Below are 17,573 nucleotides of genomic sequence, written 5' to 3'. Positions count from 1 at the left end.
GGAATGGACTGCCATTCAGCAGGGATCTACTGGTTTTGCCTGCCCAGCATCCATCCCCCTTTCTCTGGTACTGGCACCACAATTTATTTGCATCTGGAAAAAAAAAGTCATCTGTTCCTTATTGTCAGCCCTTGTAGTTTGGGTGGGACTGACCCCATTCCAGGCTCCAGGGCTGGGCAGTAACCCAGTTCGTAGGAAGTGGTTCAAGTGTACATGATGACCTAAATGAACCAGAAGAGGCAATCTCAGGCCTTTTGTTTTGTTTTGTTTTGTTTTGTTTTTTGAGGAAAAGGAGGAGGAGGAGGAGGGGAGAACTGAAAGGGAAGAAATACCTTCTCTCTTCATTAGAGTTGCTGCTGAAAGGGTGATATTTGTGGATCTAGAGGATCAAGCAGCCAGCTTGCCACTCAGAGGGAAAAACCTGCCTGAGAATGAAGTTAGTACAGAGGGAAGAAAAGCTGAGAGGTGAAGAAAGACATTGTTTGAGTCCCTGGATCAAGCCCTACCTGAAGCCCAGACTGCCCCTGGACTTTTCAGTTGTACATGCTAAAACATTTTTAAAATTCTGTTAATTTTAATTCTGTTAATTCTGTTAACATTTTTTTAATTCTTATTTATTATGACCGCCACCTAACTCAGAACGTTTGTCTCTATTTTATAGATTAAAAAAAGAAAAGCTGGAGCTTAAAGGAGATAAACACCCTGCCAAGTTGGCACACCCTAACTACCGACTGTCAGAGTTTGGGTATGAGCCCACATACGCCTGAATCCAAGTCTTAACTACTCTACCCTCCAACCTCCCATTGCATACCTTTCTCCCAACTCTCCAGGTCCCACACCTAACTTTGGTCAACATTTACCAGTTAACCATCCTGAAACATTTGACATCGTCACCAAGAACCCAAAGCCAGTGACTCTCTCCAGCCTTGGTTGGACCATAGCCCATACCTACTCTTCTTTCTTGGTTCCACTAGAGCTCCAATTTTGGTTTTGAAGGCCATGGCTTCAAATGTAGACCTGAAGGCAGCTATGAGGTAAGCATGTTCTGCAATCTGCATCTTGTCTTTTGTTTTGTTTTGTTTTTTAGCCACGACATTTTCTGTGATTGCTCATTGGCCCAGAAGCTTCTGGAGTGCTCAGAGGCAGAGAAGTACCCATAGATGACTGTTTGGCAAAACCGTCTCTTTTTAGATTGGCGTGGATCACCATGGCTTCAGCTCAACTAGGGCAGAGGAGCATTTAAAATACCCAACTGGGTGGGGTGAGGCAGCAACACACTTATAGCCCATACTCATTAGGACAGTCCCAGAAAAGGGAGCCTGCAAAATGCCATGCTGGGCATGATCCTCCCTTCTCTCTCCCAAACCCCAACCAAGGAGAGGCTGGAAAAATCAAGGCTTGATCATATGTATATGCCTTGTATGATCTACATACAAGGTAGATCATAAAACAAAAGTCCAAAAATAAAAAAGGCAGGGGGGGTGGTGTCTCCCAAATGGTGACCTTAGCAAAGTGCCTGGGCCATGAGGAAAGTTGTCCAGCTGAGGCTCTGGAGGAATGAGAACTCATATTCTGAGTTACCATTTGGGGATATGGGGTTTCAAATGATAACAACTACTCCTAACCAATTTATTATAGAATCAGCACACAATTATCAGCAAAGTATGTGTTTGTGTTTAATCTGTTCAAAGGATTACTCTAGGAACTGAGGCCAGATTGAGAAGATTGCCTTTAATCAGAGGCCAAATTAAAGTTTTGGCTGCTGTGCCATTTTGCTAAGCATTATTCAAATGCCTCTAATGTAACAGTTGAAATGAATGTTCAAGCTTAATTTGAATACTGCTTAGCTCCACAGGGAACCCTCCCGCCCCACTGCAAAAGAAAAAAAAAATCATAAAATGTCACCCATACGTCGTAAAGCTACCAGTACTCATACATAAGTTTATGGATGGTTCGGATCTCTTGCCGAAGCACCAAATATTTTCTCTGGGTGGTCAGCAATATTGTATTTAACACCTAAAAATAATTTCCTTGGCCCAGAATATCCTCAAATCATTGAAAATTTTATGCATTTTCTTTGGAAGGAAATAACAAAAACCAGCAGAGGATACAAAAACAATTCCCTCTGGTTGAAAAGAGTTGAAAATGCTTCCATCCAATCATGAGTATAACAAAGAAACTCAAAAATTCTTTCAAGAAGAATCTGCTCAATTGCCCTTTGACCCAGAGACCATTCGATCATATGCTGGCTTTGTGAAATTTTTGTTTCATGCTTTCATTTAACTGTTCCCCTTATTTAACTCCTCCCCCATAAAGTACATGCAAGCCTATATCCTATAGTTCTTTCAACCCACTGTGGCGCCTAACAAATGCCTGAGATCAGAAAGGGTACAAAACAAGCAGTCTAAATCCATGAACAAATAGTGAATGTCTTCAGTTCTCCCAAGTACTCTGCTCTGCCTCTGGCAGTTAGACAGCCTGAGGAGCCGTGACTTTACTATCATGTGGCAAGTGCATATCCCACGGCCATGCTCCCTTCTTCCTTTCGGGTAACGTGGCCCAGACTTGGGGAACTAGTCCTGGTTAATGTGAGCAACTCATGGCAGTAATGTCTTGGCATATACATATATATGATTCATGTCTGGTCAATAAGATGTAAAGGAAATATTTTGTCCCCTGGTAAAAGAGAGTGCTGTGCAGGAGAAGCCCCTCTTTGCCCACTTTGTTACTTTCCTATGTTGGACACTGTCTCTGAGAATGTGATGCCTGGCACTGAAGCAGCCATCTTGGCACCAAGAGACAGATTTGAAGACCCAAAGTCCTTGCTAAGTGTATGCCACGGATGTTAGAAGGGCTAGAAAGATGGAAAGAGTTTGGAGACTTAAGAAAATAACCGGACAGCTAAACCAACCATGGGACCACTTGCTTCCAAATTCCTTATTATGGCAATAATAACTGCCCTTATTCTCGGTCCCCATTAGATAGGGTTTCTGTTACAGCTGAAAGCATTCTAATTAATCCATATCACTCTCATTAAAATTTGGCGTAGCTGTGTCTCCCTTCTTCTTCTAGGAGGGAAAACTATGGGAAAATGGAAAGTTTTGGAGCCAAAGGCACTCCATCAGTCAGAATTCTGGCTGAGAAACCCTGAGCAAGTTTCTTAACTTGCAGAGTAGAGTGTCAGTATTATTAACTGGAAAACATACATAACAATGGAGGCTTCATAAGCTCATTATTAAGAAAACAAACCTAAACAAAAGATGGTGAAAATTTCACATGTCACAGTCTAGCATGGAGGAGGTGCTCAACAAATGTCAACTGCTTTGCTTTCTTTCCCTCCACATGCTCCCTGTGTGGAGCAGAATGTTCAGTGAGTTTTGGGGGAATAGGGAAATGTCCCTATGGAATGTCAAGAAAGAATGATTTTTCACCATCTTTCTTATTTGGAGACAAGAGCAGAGATAGGGACAGCTGTCTGTGTGGGAGGCTGAAGCTCAAAGAACAGCTTCTGACCCACAGGCCTATCTAAGTTGCCTCTACACAAACAAATCCCCTCATTTAGTAGTTGCGATGGCCTTTTGTTGAGCCTGGTGCCTTCTGTGATTCAGCCTCTCTGTCCCACCATCTGCTCAGGGCCTCAACAGAGGCCTACTCCTTCTGAGCTGCTTCAGGCCATGGGAGTCTGTTGCCCACAAGCTACCCACAGCTGGGAGTCTTTAAAATGTGGACTCAACTGCTCAGTGGGCAGTGATCCGAGTGGGCACACATGCCCTGGCAGCCTCCAGGCACTGTGGGCCTGTGGGCAAGCAGCATGCAGTCTACAGGTCTGTAGGCTGTATTCCAAAGCTGGCTTGTTGGCCATTCTCATTCCCTCTCCGGGCACATATCAAGATGTGCCCCCACCCCCATACACACATACACATGCACACACACAAACATGCACACGTATTCCCACTTTCTGGTGAGTGAGCACAGTGATAGCTATCCTCTGAAGAGCTGGAAGCCTATCTTCAGCCACACTCCTTCCTCCCTCCCTTCTGAAGGCAGGGGACAATGTTAGTCTAACTCAACAATTCAAACTGCATACCCTAGACTGAGAGGCAGGGCAGAATAGTGATTAAGACTTTCCACTCCCAGCTCCAGGAATTACAATTTATGAAACATTGAATGAGTTACCTAAACTCTCTTGGGCTCTTTTATCTCATCTGGAAAATAAGGATAATAATAGAATTGTTACGGGGCGCCTGGGTGGCGCAGTCGGTTAAGCGTCCGACTTCAGCCAGGTCACGATCTCGCGGTCCGTGGGTTCGAGCCCCGCGTCGGGCTCTGGGCTGATGGCTCAGAGCCTGGAGCCTGTTTCCGATGCTGTGTCTCCCTCTCTCTCTGCCCCTCCCCCGTTCATGCTCTGTCTCTCTCTGTCCCAAAAATAAATAAACGTTGAAAAAAAAATAATAATAATAGAATTGTTACAATGATGTGTTTCAATGTGCTTAGCACTGTGCCCAGCATGTGGCATGTGCTCAACAAAATGGATTCTCCAAATCTCAAAGCACACTTAGGAAGAGAAAGCTTCTCCTGCCATGGGACAACTCCAAGATATGGCCCATTCAGTCTGCCATTTTAATAGGTCATGGCTCATAAGACTAACACTTCCACCAGACCAAAATATTTGTCGGTGTGCATGCACTTGGGATTTAACGGATTCAACAATGAATGAAGATACTTAAGAGCAAATAGTACAGAGGAAGAAACAAACTCAAAGACAAAACCATAGTCACAAATTGTGATAAATCCTATGAAGGAGAGGGAACTGAGAATGAATACAGAGTGAGCAGTGGGCATGGGAATGCCATTTTATCAGGGAATCAGATAAGACCTCTTGCTGAGAGAATGACGTGTAAACATGTAAGAGCTCAGTGTCCCTCACATCAATGCTAGTTGCGTGAATAAATGCTCTCCCAGCCAGAGTGGCACTGACAGAAAGATGGATCCTCCGGGCAGGAGATGAAGCGCTCTCTTGATGGCACATCAAGGTCCTACAACCTCAGTTCCTGGGGAACAGTCTGTTTCACGATCATAATGTCCAGAACGTTCCTGGGTTTCAAAGGTCTTGTCTTGTACCTTTCTCCCCCTAAGTGTTCTGAATTTTCTTATAAAGTGTCTGGTCCCACAGCACCAGGCAGAGCAGCAGTGGGCTTCGATGACCATTTTTTCCCAGCAATCCTGGAATTTAGGCTATTTCCTATTGAGGCTTAAGCTAACCTTCTGCTAGATACCTCACTGGGCTCCATTCTGCAGGCTTAACTTGTCTAGCTTGGTGATTTTTGGTGATACCACTCTTTTAGAGATTTTTCTAAATCTTGTTCTAAGCCAATTTTTTGAAGTCCTTTAAATTCAAGGGACCTCTTAGGAGAGAGCTCACACTATGTATACGTATGCATATATAAAGAGAGAAAAAAAGTCATTGGGAGAATCATATCAGCTTTTTCTTCTTTTTGATTATATATTCGCGTGGAGTATTACTACAGCACACCATGCAGGGTACCTTTCCAACATTATTCTTTTGCTTTCCAGGTCACTTCGGTTTTCCTACTTGATTTCCAATATGCTGCAAGAGTGATTTGGTACTACTAAGTTTTTTGCCTGAGGTTGTACCAATGATAGCTTCCTTCCCCCATCATCCTTTAACCCATTTGTATTCACTTCATGCTTCTCCTTCACTTGAAATTATTCCCAACCTCTGTTTCTGGGCACTTCTAGCCTCTCTGTAGTTTGTCACTGATGCCTTAAGGAATCTTTAGGGATCATTCATTTGTTCAGTTGCTCAATGAGAACCTACTATGTGTAAGCCCCTGAGCTATGAGAATAAAAAATGATTAAGACATATTGTTTGTTATTATTATTCTGTGGCCTCAAGAATCTCACGGTCTCTGGTAAACAGACAAGAACATGTCACTATGTTAGTTAGGTTCTATAAATTGAAGTGTGGACAAAATATTGTGGAAATAAAGAGAAGGGAGGGAAAAATTCAGATCAAAAAGTATGGCCCCCGTACAACAGTATCTGAGCCATATTTGAGAAGGGCTGCAAGGGCTTTCTTCCTATGCTAACAGCTCATGCAAATGTTCAGGGTGTGAAAGAGCACAGTGGGCATCCAGAGAACCCAGTGGGCATCCAGGGAAGTGAGTCACACTGGCTGCAGCACAGCACATGGGGGCAATGGGAGAAAATCAGGGTCGAGGAGGAGTCTGATAAGAAGTTAGGAGTGGGGCACCTGGGTGGCTCAGTTGGTTAAGTGTCTGACTTCAGCTCAGGTCATGATCTCACAGTTCATGAGTTCAAGCCCCACATAAGGCTCTATGCGGACAGCTTGGCGCCTGGCGCCTGCTTTGGATTCGGTGTCTCCTCTCTCTCTGCCCCTCCCCTGCTTGCACTCTGTCTCTCTCTCTCTCTCTCTCTATTAGAAAAAAAAATTTTTTTTTAAGTTAGGAGCAAAATGAAGATCAACTGAGTAGCCAAAAGAAAAACGGTTGCAATTGATCATAAAACATGAAATAAATAAAAACCCACAAGTCCACAGTGATAGTAAAGAGAAAAGAATAACACACCCTTATTTGAGGCCATTAGAAGCAATTATTTACACTTACTTCTGATTCCAAAAATAGGTAATACAAGGAACAAATTAGACATTTATACTGCCTTTCACAAGCAAGTATAGTTCACCACTAGATGATAAGGGCTGGGTGTTCCTTAGGAAAATACCAGATAGCATATGTAACGGAAATGCCAAGTTCAGAAAGTCACTGTTTTGTATCCCACAGTGAAATAACGGATTTGGCCAAATGTCATCAATGGCTGATAAAACCTTGGGATGAAACAATATCCTCACAGTAATCTCAGAGATTACCTACTAATTGTGATCACCATCTTAACTGATAGATCAAACCAACAGCACAACAGTGGGACACCTGTCACTGTGCCTTTGGAAGTGATGTATTATGAGGTACACCACTTTGTCTACGGAGTATTCTTGCCAAAGGCGCTTCATCTGCATCCCTCACTTTACAAGAAATACAGGAGACAGAGGGAAAAGTTAAATTACACCAGGAAGAAGCCATCAGACAAATCCAGAATTTGGGACATCCTAGAAGACAACTGGCCTAACATCTTCAGACAGTCAATATCATGGGGGGGAAAAGTGAGGCGATTATTTTTGTTTTAAAAAGACTGAACAGATAGCTAGATGAATGACTGAGCATTATTTAATCTTGATTTTAAAACTAATACTGTAAAATAATCTTGGGAACAATGGAAAAGTCCAAATATGGACTAAAATGGACTCAATACTAGATGGTATTTGGGAACTGTATTCTGTAGCCTGATAATGGTCTTATGTTTATGCAGCAGACAATCCTTTTTTTTTTTAATGTTTATTTACTTTTGTGAAAGAAACAGAGCACAAGTGGGGGAGGGGTAGAGAGAGAAGGAGACACAGAAGACAAAACGGGCTCCAGGCTCTGAGCTGTCAGTACAGAGCCTGACGCGGGGCTTGAACTCACGAGCTGTGAGATCATGACCTGAGCTGAAGTTGGATGCTTAACCAACTGAGCCACCCAGGCACCCCAGAAAATCCTTTTTTATGAGATGCAAGCTGAGTATTTAGGATTCAGTGGTCAAGCAACTTTTTTCCAAACTGTTCAGCAAAACATATACAGACAAAATAAATATGGCACAAAGTTAAAAATCATATATGGGTAACCATTGTGCTTTGTCAACTTTTATGTATATTAAAACTTTTCATAATAAAAGTGTTTGAAATAAAATATATGTAGGGTCAGGGGCACCCAGATGACTCAGTCAGTTGACTAACAAACTCTAATTTTCAACTCAGGTCATGATCCCAGATCATGGGATTGAGCCCCGCATCAATCCATGCTTAGCATGGAGCCTGCATAAGATTGTCTCCCTCTGCCCCTCTTCCCCACTTGTGCTCTCTCTCCCTTTCTAAAATAAAATAAAAAAAAATTTTAATGCAGTCATATAACAAAGGGCCTGTTACGAGCTTCTTAGGATTGGACCTTACTCCTGAAAGTTCTGATTGGTGATTGACTTGTTCAAAAGTTTCATTTTAGAAATATTATTGATTTATCACAGCCACCCAAGTAGCATTTACTGAACACATACATCAAATGTTGAGTGAGCCCTGAGTGAGGTGCTGTGGGAGAGAGGAAAACCGAAAAGGCACTGCCTGGCTGGAAGAGCACTAGCCATGTAACAGAGGAGATGAGACACAGAACACCAAGCACTGGTAGAGCTTTCTTGGCAAAAGAGGTGCCCAGGAGAGCTGGGAGGCGGGAAGTGCAGACGCACAGTGCTTCTGCCTAGTATGTGGTGTCTGTGTCAGCAGCACAGCCACATCACTCCAGAAACGATGAGCCCACAGGCAACTAAAATCTCCTGTCCATTCTAACCTCTTGAGCTCTCCTTATTCTTTGATGGCAGACCCCTACACCCACGAGAGATGCTGAGAAGTGCTGTTTCTCTAAAATAGAGTGTGGGAGTGTGACCCATTTCTGGCCCAAGGAACCTGACTCAGTTCTCCTGAGATCCAGAAGGGACTGCTGGCAAAGATTTCCTTCCTTGATAAAGACAGAGACATATGAGAAGACATCCTTTCCCTCCTTCCTGCCTGCCCTTACGTGCAGCTGGGGAACCATGAGAAAAAAAAGCCAAGAGAAGAGGAAGCAGTGGTGTGGACCAGAGTCCTACTATCACGGAGCCATGGAAGCAAGCCTGCAACTTCCTATCACCAGACTCTGTGTTATAGAAGAGTTACCTCCTTTTCCCCGAATCATTCAGATTCAGGTATTAAAACTTTGAGCTGATCCTGACCTTAGAACAAAGCTGTTAAAAGAAGCCTCAGCCACCGTTCTGAGCCACCCAACCCTAGCTAGTCCAGCTCCTAACTGAGCTTCGACAGCAGGCTGTAGTTTGGGATCGCCAAGAAGGTTCCCACTCATGCCAACTCTGATTGGCTGTGACTGATTAATGTGCCATGCTGAGGGGTCTGATGCACTCCGTGAAGGCATCAATCCAGGTTCTGTGGAAAGAAGTGCCTAGATTCACAGTACCAGATATCTGCTTGGGCCTTGTGTTTACCATCACAAGTATGGATGGAGTTTGGAACCGGCAGACCTGAGTTGAGTTCTGGATCTACCGCGTACCACTTGGGTAGTTTGGGTCAAGTCATTTAACCTCTTTGAGCCATCTCAGGGGACAGTTGTTATAACTGAGATAATGTAAGTGAATGTGGTTTGGGAAGCATGAAGTGTCACGTGGATGGTGACTATTTTGTCATATTTGTCAAACCTCAGCTGAGAACCAGGTTGACAGGAGGCAGGGAGAGGAGGAAGGAACTCAAGATTTGAGCCTTGGAGAGTAGGTAACCAGAGAATGCTGATTTGGGGTACCGAAGCACAAAGTCAGAGTTCCAGATAAAAACGAACCAGCAGAAGTGAGTTATGATCTGGAATGGTGAAATACAGTTGAAGAAGATGCCAAAAGCAGAAGTGAAGATGCTAAGGACAAAGACAGATAAAAACCATAGGCTGAATAGCCTGGGTTCTCTTTTGTTTTGTTTTGTTTTGTTTTGTTTTGTTTTGTTTGCTGCCCCAAGATCTGAGGGATATGTAACATCAGTAACAGTGGCTCACCAAGGCCTAGGATCTCAAGGGCTGAGAAGGCATAAGGGCTTTCCAAAATCTTGAAAGGGGCAACTGAGGGCAAAGTCTCCTCCCTCTGGGAGGCCACCCCAGAGCAGTATGCCTTTCTGCCTTGTTGCAAACCAGTGGAGCAGACCAGAGGCAGAAAGCCCCAAGTGTAAGGAGAGACAGTCAGAAGCTGATAAAACTTCCAATAAGCTATGCGTAGCAAGTCTGTTTTGTTCTCCCTCACCCATGGCATAGTCAAACCCAGCACATTTCTAAAAAAGCCCAGCCAGTAATGAGTTTAGAAATCAAAAGTCCTTTTATAATAAAATTCAAAGTTGAGAAAAGGGACAGGGACTCCCCACCTAATGAGAATTACTCCAAGAAGCCCTTACTTTTCAGGTTATTAAAAGCCTAATTGCTCTGTGAACTCTGATCTAGGAGGTCAGAGGGTGAAAAAGAGACTTTCTTTTAGTTCCCATATTGTTCTAAAACATTCAGAAGCCCTATGCAGGAAAAGGGAAAAAAGAAATAGATTGACTGACAATCCCAGGCAAAATCTGAGAAGAGGTTGAAACCTAGGAGGGGGGCAGAATTCAAAGTTCTATTTGTTCACAGCTGTATTTCTAATGTCTACACCAAGACTGGCACATTCAATAAATGAATGAGCCCATGGGAAGGTAGTGAATCCCAGATCAGATGGAACCCAAGTGGAGGGCTGTGAAAGGGAGGCCTGGTAAGTGGAGGCTTCACACCCATGAAAAAGCAAGTGTGTGAGCTGAACTGGGCAGAAAGCCTCCCCCAATTCCTAACTCCAGAGGAGTCGGCATGAATCCCAAGAAGAGGCTTGAGCCTGAAAAAGAGGCTGCTCTCCATACCGATTTGCACTCCCCGTATCACTAGTAGTGAGGCTTTAGGGGTTTAAAAAAATTTTTTTCAGTTGATAGCATTCAAAATTGGGAGATTCTACATAAAAATCCTGATTCTTCCCACTCCCCTTTGAAGACGTAGCAACACGAGGCCCGCAATGCCCCCAGGGAAACAATCTAGGCCTGCAGAACAGCCACACACAACTTCCACAACCGTCCACTACTCCCAGGCTCACACAGAGGGAAGACAGTGTGAAGACAGAAGATGACCATCTACGACCAAGGAGAGAGGTCTTCCGAGATTAACCCTACCAACACCTCAATCTGAGACTTCTAGCCTCCAAAACTGAGGAAGTAAATTTCTGGTGTTTAAGCCACCAGTCCATGGTACTCTGTTATGGAAGCCCCAACAAACTAATACATCCTTATAAACAAATTTGATCTACTTTACTAATTTAATTATCAGACTAGCCCAGAGGCATTTTTCTATAAACTGTTTTAAATTCATTCATTCATTCAATATCTTAACACCTACTATGCTCTGAACACTGCACACTTATTGATTCAAGCCCTTTCTCATGTAAACTAATTTTATTATCTTGTCATTTAACAACCCACTTCTAATTTTTTCCAACTATTTTCTGCTGGGCAGCTATGTGGCATTCTGTTGTCTGCTGATGCTTCTCTTGATTACTAGAATTAACCTTTTTATAGATGTGTTAGAACAGTATCAGTAACACTAGTTCTCAACTCTAGATAGACAAAAGAATCACCTAGAATGTTTCTAAAATACCTGTATCTGGACCAACCCCTTCCCACATTCTGATTTACCTGGCATTTGTACAAAGCTCTGGCAGCATATTTAAGTGTCCCAGATAATTCTAGTGTGCAGCCAAGGCTGAGCACTGTTACTCCCGTTTGAATGGGACTTGAACATCACCTCCTTAGGCACTCAAAGTAGTTCACAAACCACCAGCACTGAAATCACCTGGAATTTTGTTAGAAATGCAGCATCTCCAGGGTGCCTGGGTGGCTCAGTCAGTAAAGCGTCTGACTTCGGCTCAGGTCATGATCTCACAGCTTGTGAGTTCGAGCCCTGCATCAGGCTCTGTGCTGACAGCTCAGAACTTGGAGCCTGCTTCCAATTCTGTGTACCTCTCTCACTCTGCCCCTCCCCTACTCGTGCTCTGTCTCTAAGAACAAAACACTAAAAAAATTAAATAAAAAAAAAGAAATGCAGCATCTCCGTTTCCACCCTGAACTACTGAATCAGAATTCATATTTTAATAGTTTCCTCACACAATTCAGATGTACTCTAAAATTTGAGAAGCACTGGATTTACACTACAATCACCTGGAAAACTTGTTAAGAACAAGAACTCCCTGGCTTCCTCCCAGAACCACAGAATCTCATTATCTGCTAAGGGCTTGGGAATCTGAATTTTGTGTATTGTGATATAGCTAGTCACACAAGGGCCTGAGACCTAGGAATCACTCGAGGCCAATGTACACAACCCCTCAACTACCCAGCTTTGGCTTAACCTTACAACTCTTTTTTAAAAATAAAAAATATAACAGAGATACAGATTTTTATTTTTCCATAATGCATGCAGGCTTACAACTATTTATACTTAGGAACAAAGGAATAATTGCATTATTACCAGGATGTCAAATTAGCAAGTAAGACAACCAGTTACTGATTACTTTTGGGAGATTATTTTTACAGAACACAGCAACAATTACCAAATTATACTTTCAAGACCACAGTTATATCACGAGACCAGGACAAGCTGATGGTATTTCTAACAGTCACACAAGTCTCCATCTTTTACAGGCAAAAAAGACTGATATTCTGGTGAAGGGTCTCAAGTAAGCACCTTATATCAGTCTTTGAAAGATTTACAACACAACAGTCTCTCTCCTGTTGTGATGCAGGGGAAAGAGAGCACATTTTCATCTCTTTTTGAGTACTCCCTGTTAATCTTGAAGACTTTCACTTCTAAGGCCCATTTCTAGAACTTCATCAGTTAACATTCAAAGCAAAAAGCAGACCTGATGTGATCATGATAGTGCACCCCACCACTATCACCACCAAAAGACAGTCCTGATCTCCCAAAGTAGTCAAGTTTAAATTGGCACAGTGTTGGACTTTCCATCAACAATACAGGTGGGGAGAGGAAGATACCAGGTTGATCATAATTGATGTAGCTAGGTGATGGGTACTCAGGGTCCAGGGACCATCCTCTCCACTTCTGTGCATGTCTGAAAATGTCCACAATAAAGAGAAAAACATTAAAAAAAAAAAAAAAGCAGACCTACTCTGCTACATATTCCCATTAGTGGTAAGATTTTACTTATGGCAAAAATAAGCAGCATATAGCATCAATCTTCCACATACGCAAGGCCACACCTAGAAAAGAGAAAGCATCCAAAGTAACATTATTCTGTTTTGGGTTTGTTTCTGTGATTTATAAAATCCACTAATGATGAGTTAATGACTGAACAAAACTTGGGGCAAACCTACATCTAGGCATTGTAATTGTCCCATGATCCCTTTAACTCTCCTCTCCTCACTCTGGAAAAGGTCCTTCCCTGTCCCCCCCATCACTGAGAAATAGGCATACTCTCCCTGAGGTTTCTTCACCCGTTTCTATCTGCTTCTCCAGGCCCATCTCCACATCAGGTTCATTCCTACTCTGTTTTTGCTGCCACTGCCTTGCCTGGCACATCCTGTATACAATTTTGAGTCAAGGCCTCCCCAGCCCCTGGGGAACTCAGAACAAGGTCTCCCACAAGGAATGGGAGTTACAGTCTTAATGCGTCACCCTTAGGGATGTGAAGGAGAAAAAGGGCCTAGCTCAGCTTTTACACCCACTGGGAATGAGCCTTGGTGATCCAGAACAGATTCCGCCCACCCTGACCCCATGCCCCAAGACGAAAGCCTACTCCTAAGGGTATCTGAAGGTAGAAGTAAAGACAGCAAAGGACTGTTGAGGGTAGAAAGCTGGGGAACGAGGGCCAGATGGCCAGAGGCTACCACAGAGGAAGAAACAATATGAGACACACACAAAAAAGTTGGAACAGGAGTAAACACTAAGTCCACAACACTGCTGCCTTGGGACTTATAATTCTAGCATGTTAGCCATGAAAAGAATTTTCAACTTCAGAATTATAGAGTGCATCCAGGAGTCGGGACCAAGGTCCGACTACAGACCTTGGCCTTCTGGTTTCCTCTGCCCTCTGTCAGCCCAATGTGTGAGTGTGCACAGCAAGTCCTAGCTCTCTCACTAGCTGTATGCGGACAACCTTGGCTTTTCAGTTGTTTTCACTTTCTGAGCTGTAGTAATATTGAAACAAAAAAGGAAGGAAGGAAGGGAGTAGAGGAGTAAGAAAGGAGGACAGGAAAGGAAGGGAGGGAAGAAGGAAGAGAAGTGAAGGAAGGGCAAGTAAGGAGGTATAGAGGTATGAGATAAAGTAGACACAGGCCCATAGATCAAAAATCCCTTTTTCCCACAACCCCACTATAGCACTCTGGTCATATGCTAGCAAGGGATGAGAAGAGTTGACAAAGGTACCTAGATTGTATGTGGGTCCAGTCCTCACTCTCACCTGGAGCCGCAGCACGATGACAGTGAGCACATGTCACATATCCGCCCATCAGTCTGGCAAGCAGTAGGGTTCCTAGAAGGCTGGGGAAGGTAGGTGTGTGTCTCATGCACTGGCAGGGGGCCTTGGTCCACAGGCAGTTCTTGAGGTCCTCATTGACTGGGAAGCCAAGTGGGGCCAATAGCAACCTAGACAAATCTCAGTGGCCTGACAGTGATGGGGTACGGTGTTGACCCTGACGAAGGTTCATCATAAGGACCCAGAGGCAGGAAGAGACGCACAATGGTATAGAACACATGGCATTATGCTTCTCACCCTTAACCTCATCCATGCCCAGCAGTCAAGTGCTATTCCACATATTCAGCAGGGCAGCATAGGCCCCTAGCCAAAGCCAGAGATCCAGTAGGTGGTGGAACCTTGGCTGGTGGCCCCAGGGCCTTGGAACAATCAGTTTTGGCTGATGGCCAATACCATGTGTGCTAGCTTCATTCTGCAGTGGCAACAGAAGACTTTGCCACAGATGGCACGCATGGCCAGCATGAACACAAAGCTCAGCAAGTCACTGGCCCTGGAGCAGCAGAGCTCGAGGATGCACTGGTCCTTGTGGAGGATGACTCATGAGTGTCCATGTTAAAGACAGCTGGGAAAGGCCAGAGCCAAGAACATAGTCCAGGCAATGTAGACAAAGGCAGCACACACTTGAAGCATGTGTGCTTAACGTATAAACAGTAGGGGTGAGATCATTTAACGTGTAACACTAATGTGAAAAAAGCAAGGCCACGAGGGGGCCAAAGAACATGATCATAAATGCCATATTCTTGTAACTGAAGTCCAAAGGGAATACAGTGCACAGAGGCCAACATGAAGAGAAGGCAGACGGCCAAACACACGTGGTTAGCTAGGCACAGGTCCAACAGGAGGTAGTAGGGAGACTAGTGCAGGATCAGTTGGACTTGTTTGCCCCAGGCTCAGGGGTCTCCCCTGGCTGCCTTGCTGGACCTTGCCTGCCCTCCTTTCCTTTCTCTGCACGGGCCCCTTCACTCATAAGGTAGTACTGCAGGGGATTGGGCCACAGTTCCTCATTGATGATCTCCACAATCTTGTCAGACTCAATGGAGCTGTGGTTTGAAAACCACCCAAAGAAGCTACGGCTGTTGTCTGGGTTGCCCTGGCTTAACGACTGGAGATCATGGCCCGGGAGCCACTGGATTGGAGTAGAACGAGACACCACCTGACCCGAAGGCCCACACCCGTATTCCTTGATGAGCACCTTATTTTGGAAATAGGGGTTGCGCCCGAAGTAGAACTTGATTTTGTAGCCCAATCTCGCGAGGCCAAGCTCTTCCACCTCCAGGCTATTCAAGTAGCTGAGAACCTCTTTATCTTGGTTGTTGAGAAAGGATGAGAGCTGGGGGTGGTTCTGAAAAGCCTGCCCCCAGAAACCTGGGATACTCTGGATGAGGAGGTTCCTGCGCTCTAAGTGATGCAGTCGCAACTGCCCGAACTTGCGCGAGAGCCGAAGGTAGGCCCTGTCCGCCTGGGCGTTCATGGTCTCCAGCTTCAGCTGGACGGTCTCCAGCGTATCCATGCTGCCATCTGTCGCCAGGGGCCCTGACCCTGCATCCTTCTCCACCTTCGTTTCTTCTCCCACAGGGGCGGAGACGCTCTCCCCAGTGGCCCCTTTCTTCAGCTTCCCACCAGCTAGGGCCTGAGGTACTCTCCCCGCTGCGCTACAGGTTTCTGAGGCCTTCCTCCCAGCAGCACCACGCCGATTTCCAACGCGGGGGCCATTTTTTGGCCTTCCCACGGTTCCCACGGTTCCCACGAAGACCGTGTCTGTCGCTAGGCGCTCCGAGAGGGATGTGGCCTTCCCCAGGCCGGGCCTGGTCGCAGCCTGCCCGCGACCCCCCGCAGCTCGGGCGCGGAGCGCGAGGCCACAATCCAGGGGGAGCCGGCAGGCAGCCTCCTCCCCGGGCCGACGGGGCGGCGCGGGCGCAGCGGTTTCCAGGCCACCCCAACCCGCGCCAGCCTGCACCTGTGCCGCCTGGGTTTCCTCCCCGAGCCTCTGGCACTGTGTTGGGTCCGGGTCGCGGGGGGCGTCGTCAGGAGCAGCGCGAACTCGGGCTTTGCCTCGGCCTTTGCCCCGGTTTTTGGCGCGGGAGGACTTTCTACCCCTACTTCGGCCGCTCATGGTGGTAGCGGAAGCAGCTTCAAAGCCACGCTCCGACCCCGCGGCCCCTGGCGCCAGCTCGCGGTCGCGACTGAGCGGGCCTCTCCATGGCAACCGCCGACGTCACGGCTGTACGACTGTACACTCGCGCGAGGACGGGCTGCGCGCGGTGATTGGCTCCGCCGCCGCAGCTGCGCACGAGCAGACCCTCACGGAAGCCCCCCTCCTCCCTCGCCCCCTACCTCGCTTTGTCTGCTAATGGATGCGTGTGCCGTCCTTCACTTTATTCCCGTTGGTGTCAGTTGTACCCGCTGGGTCTCATAGAGCATGTCTAATTCCTCTCATACAAGACAGCATGGCGACAACTATGACCACGTGTGTCCCCCCCATCATCTGCTTTCTAAACTAAACAACTTCAGTGCGTCCTATTACCTCGTGTGACATTTGCCAAGATGAAACTGCTATTGGTCCCTGTGTTTTTCTCTTTGAAAGCCTTTGCTGAGGGATTTGCCATGGTGCCTTAACTCCAGAGAATGTAAAGGTAGGTACCGTAGTGCCAGGCCACAAAGCGATTTGATAGGTGGGATGTTACTAATAATTATAAAAATAATTACTAGTATTTTATGAGCATCATTATGAACCAGGTTACGCACTGCATGCTTTATGTGCATTATCTCAATAAATGAGGGAAGCGTTGTTGTCATTCCCATTTTCCAGATGAGAAAACTGTGGCTCTGGGACACCAAGGAATATTCCTGATATTACACAGTAAGGGGTAGAAGCACAATTCAAACCCAAGCCCATCTGACTCCTGCCCTGTGCTTTATATTTGCAAGCGGCCAGTCCTTCCAGGGCTGCTCCGCCTGCAAATTACTGCACTGGCTCTTAAGAAGGCCAGCCTTGCTTGTAAAATAGGTATTGGCAGGGTATTCTCTCTTCTGCTTGGTGGCCCTACCCCAAATCCTCTAGCTGCCTCAGGCCTCGTTTACACAGCTGGGCTTTCACTGAAGGTATAGGACCTGTACAGAACTTCTGCAACTGGAGTGAGACAGGAATGTGATCAGAGAATTTAATTATTCAGGGAGTGCAGCAGCGTTTCCCAAGTTGAAGTTAAGAATCAGAGCCTCCATAGTAGCAGTGAGGAGGCCCTAGAAACTTCTTAGACACTGCATGGAAAAAGCCAGACAACTTAGCTCTTGTTCCTGGAGCAAGTTCTAGACCC

The 17,573-nt window shown here is 45.6% G+C and overlaps 1 protein-coding gene across 4 annotated transcripts; it reads right to left on the bottom strand.

The window, feature by feature from the left end:
* Positions 1-12,147: 12,147 nt before the first annotated feature.
* Positions 12,148-16,418, bottom strand: TSPYL5 (TSPY like 5). Of its 4 annotated transcripts, none has more exons than XM_047088999.1 (2): positions 14,151-16,418; positions 12,148-12,985 (listed from the first exon to the last, which is right to left on the bottom strand). In XM_047088999.1, exon 1 carries the CDS (start codon positions 16,370-16,372, stop codon positions 15,125-15,127), a length of 1,248 nt encoding a protein of 415 aa, XP_046944955.1. In that variant the 5' UTR covers positions 16,373-16,418; the 3' UTR covers positions 12,148-12,985; positions 14,151-15,124. The 4 variants fall into 4 exon arrangements, with proteins under 4 accessions (XP_046944955.1, XP_046944957.1, XP_046944954.1 ...); XM_047089001.1 differs by having other exon boundaries at positions 12,148-12,837; XM_047088998.1 differs by having other exon boundaries at positions 14,185-16,418.
* Between the last annotated feature and the right edge of the window lie 1,155 nt (positions 16,419-17,573).

Source organism: Lynx rufus, unplaced genomic scaffold, assembly GCF_022079265.1.
Source record: "Lynx rufus isolate CCGP_SWC_20201006 ecotype Redwood Valley unplaced genomic scaffold, mLynRuf1.p SCAF_26, whole genome shotgun sequence".
In the NCBI taxonomy this organism is placed as follows: Eukaryota; Metazoa; Chordata; class Mammalia; order Carnivora; family Felidae; genus Lynx; species Lynx rufus.
Note: the sequence above shows the minus strand (reverse complement) of the source record. Positions and strands in the feature narration are given on the sequence as shown.

What these genes read in the sequence shown, in the direction of transcription:
- TSPYL5 (XM_047088999.1), bottom strand. Translation starts at nt 16,372, where the DNA reads ATGAGCGGCCGAAGTAGGGGTAGAAAGTCCTCCCGCGCCAAAAACCGG.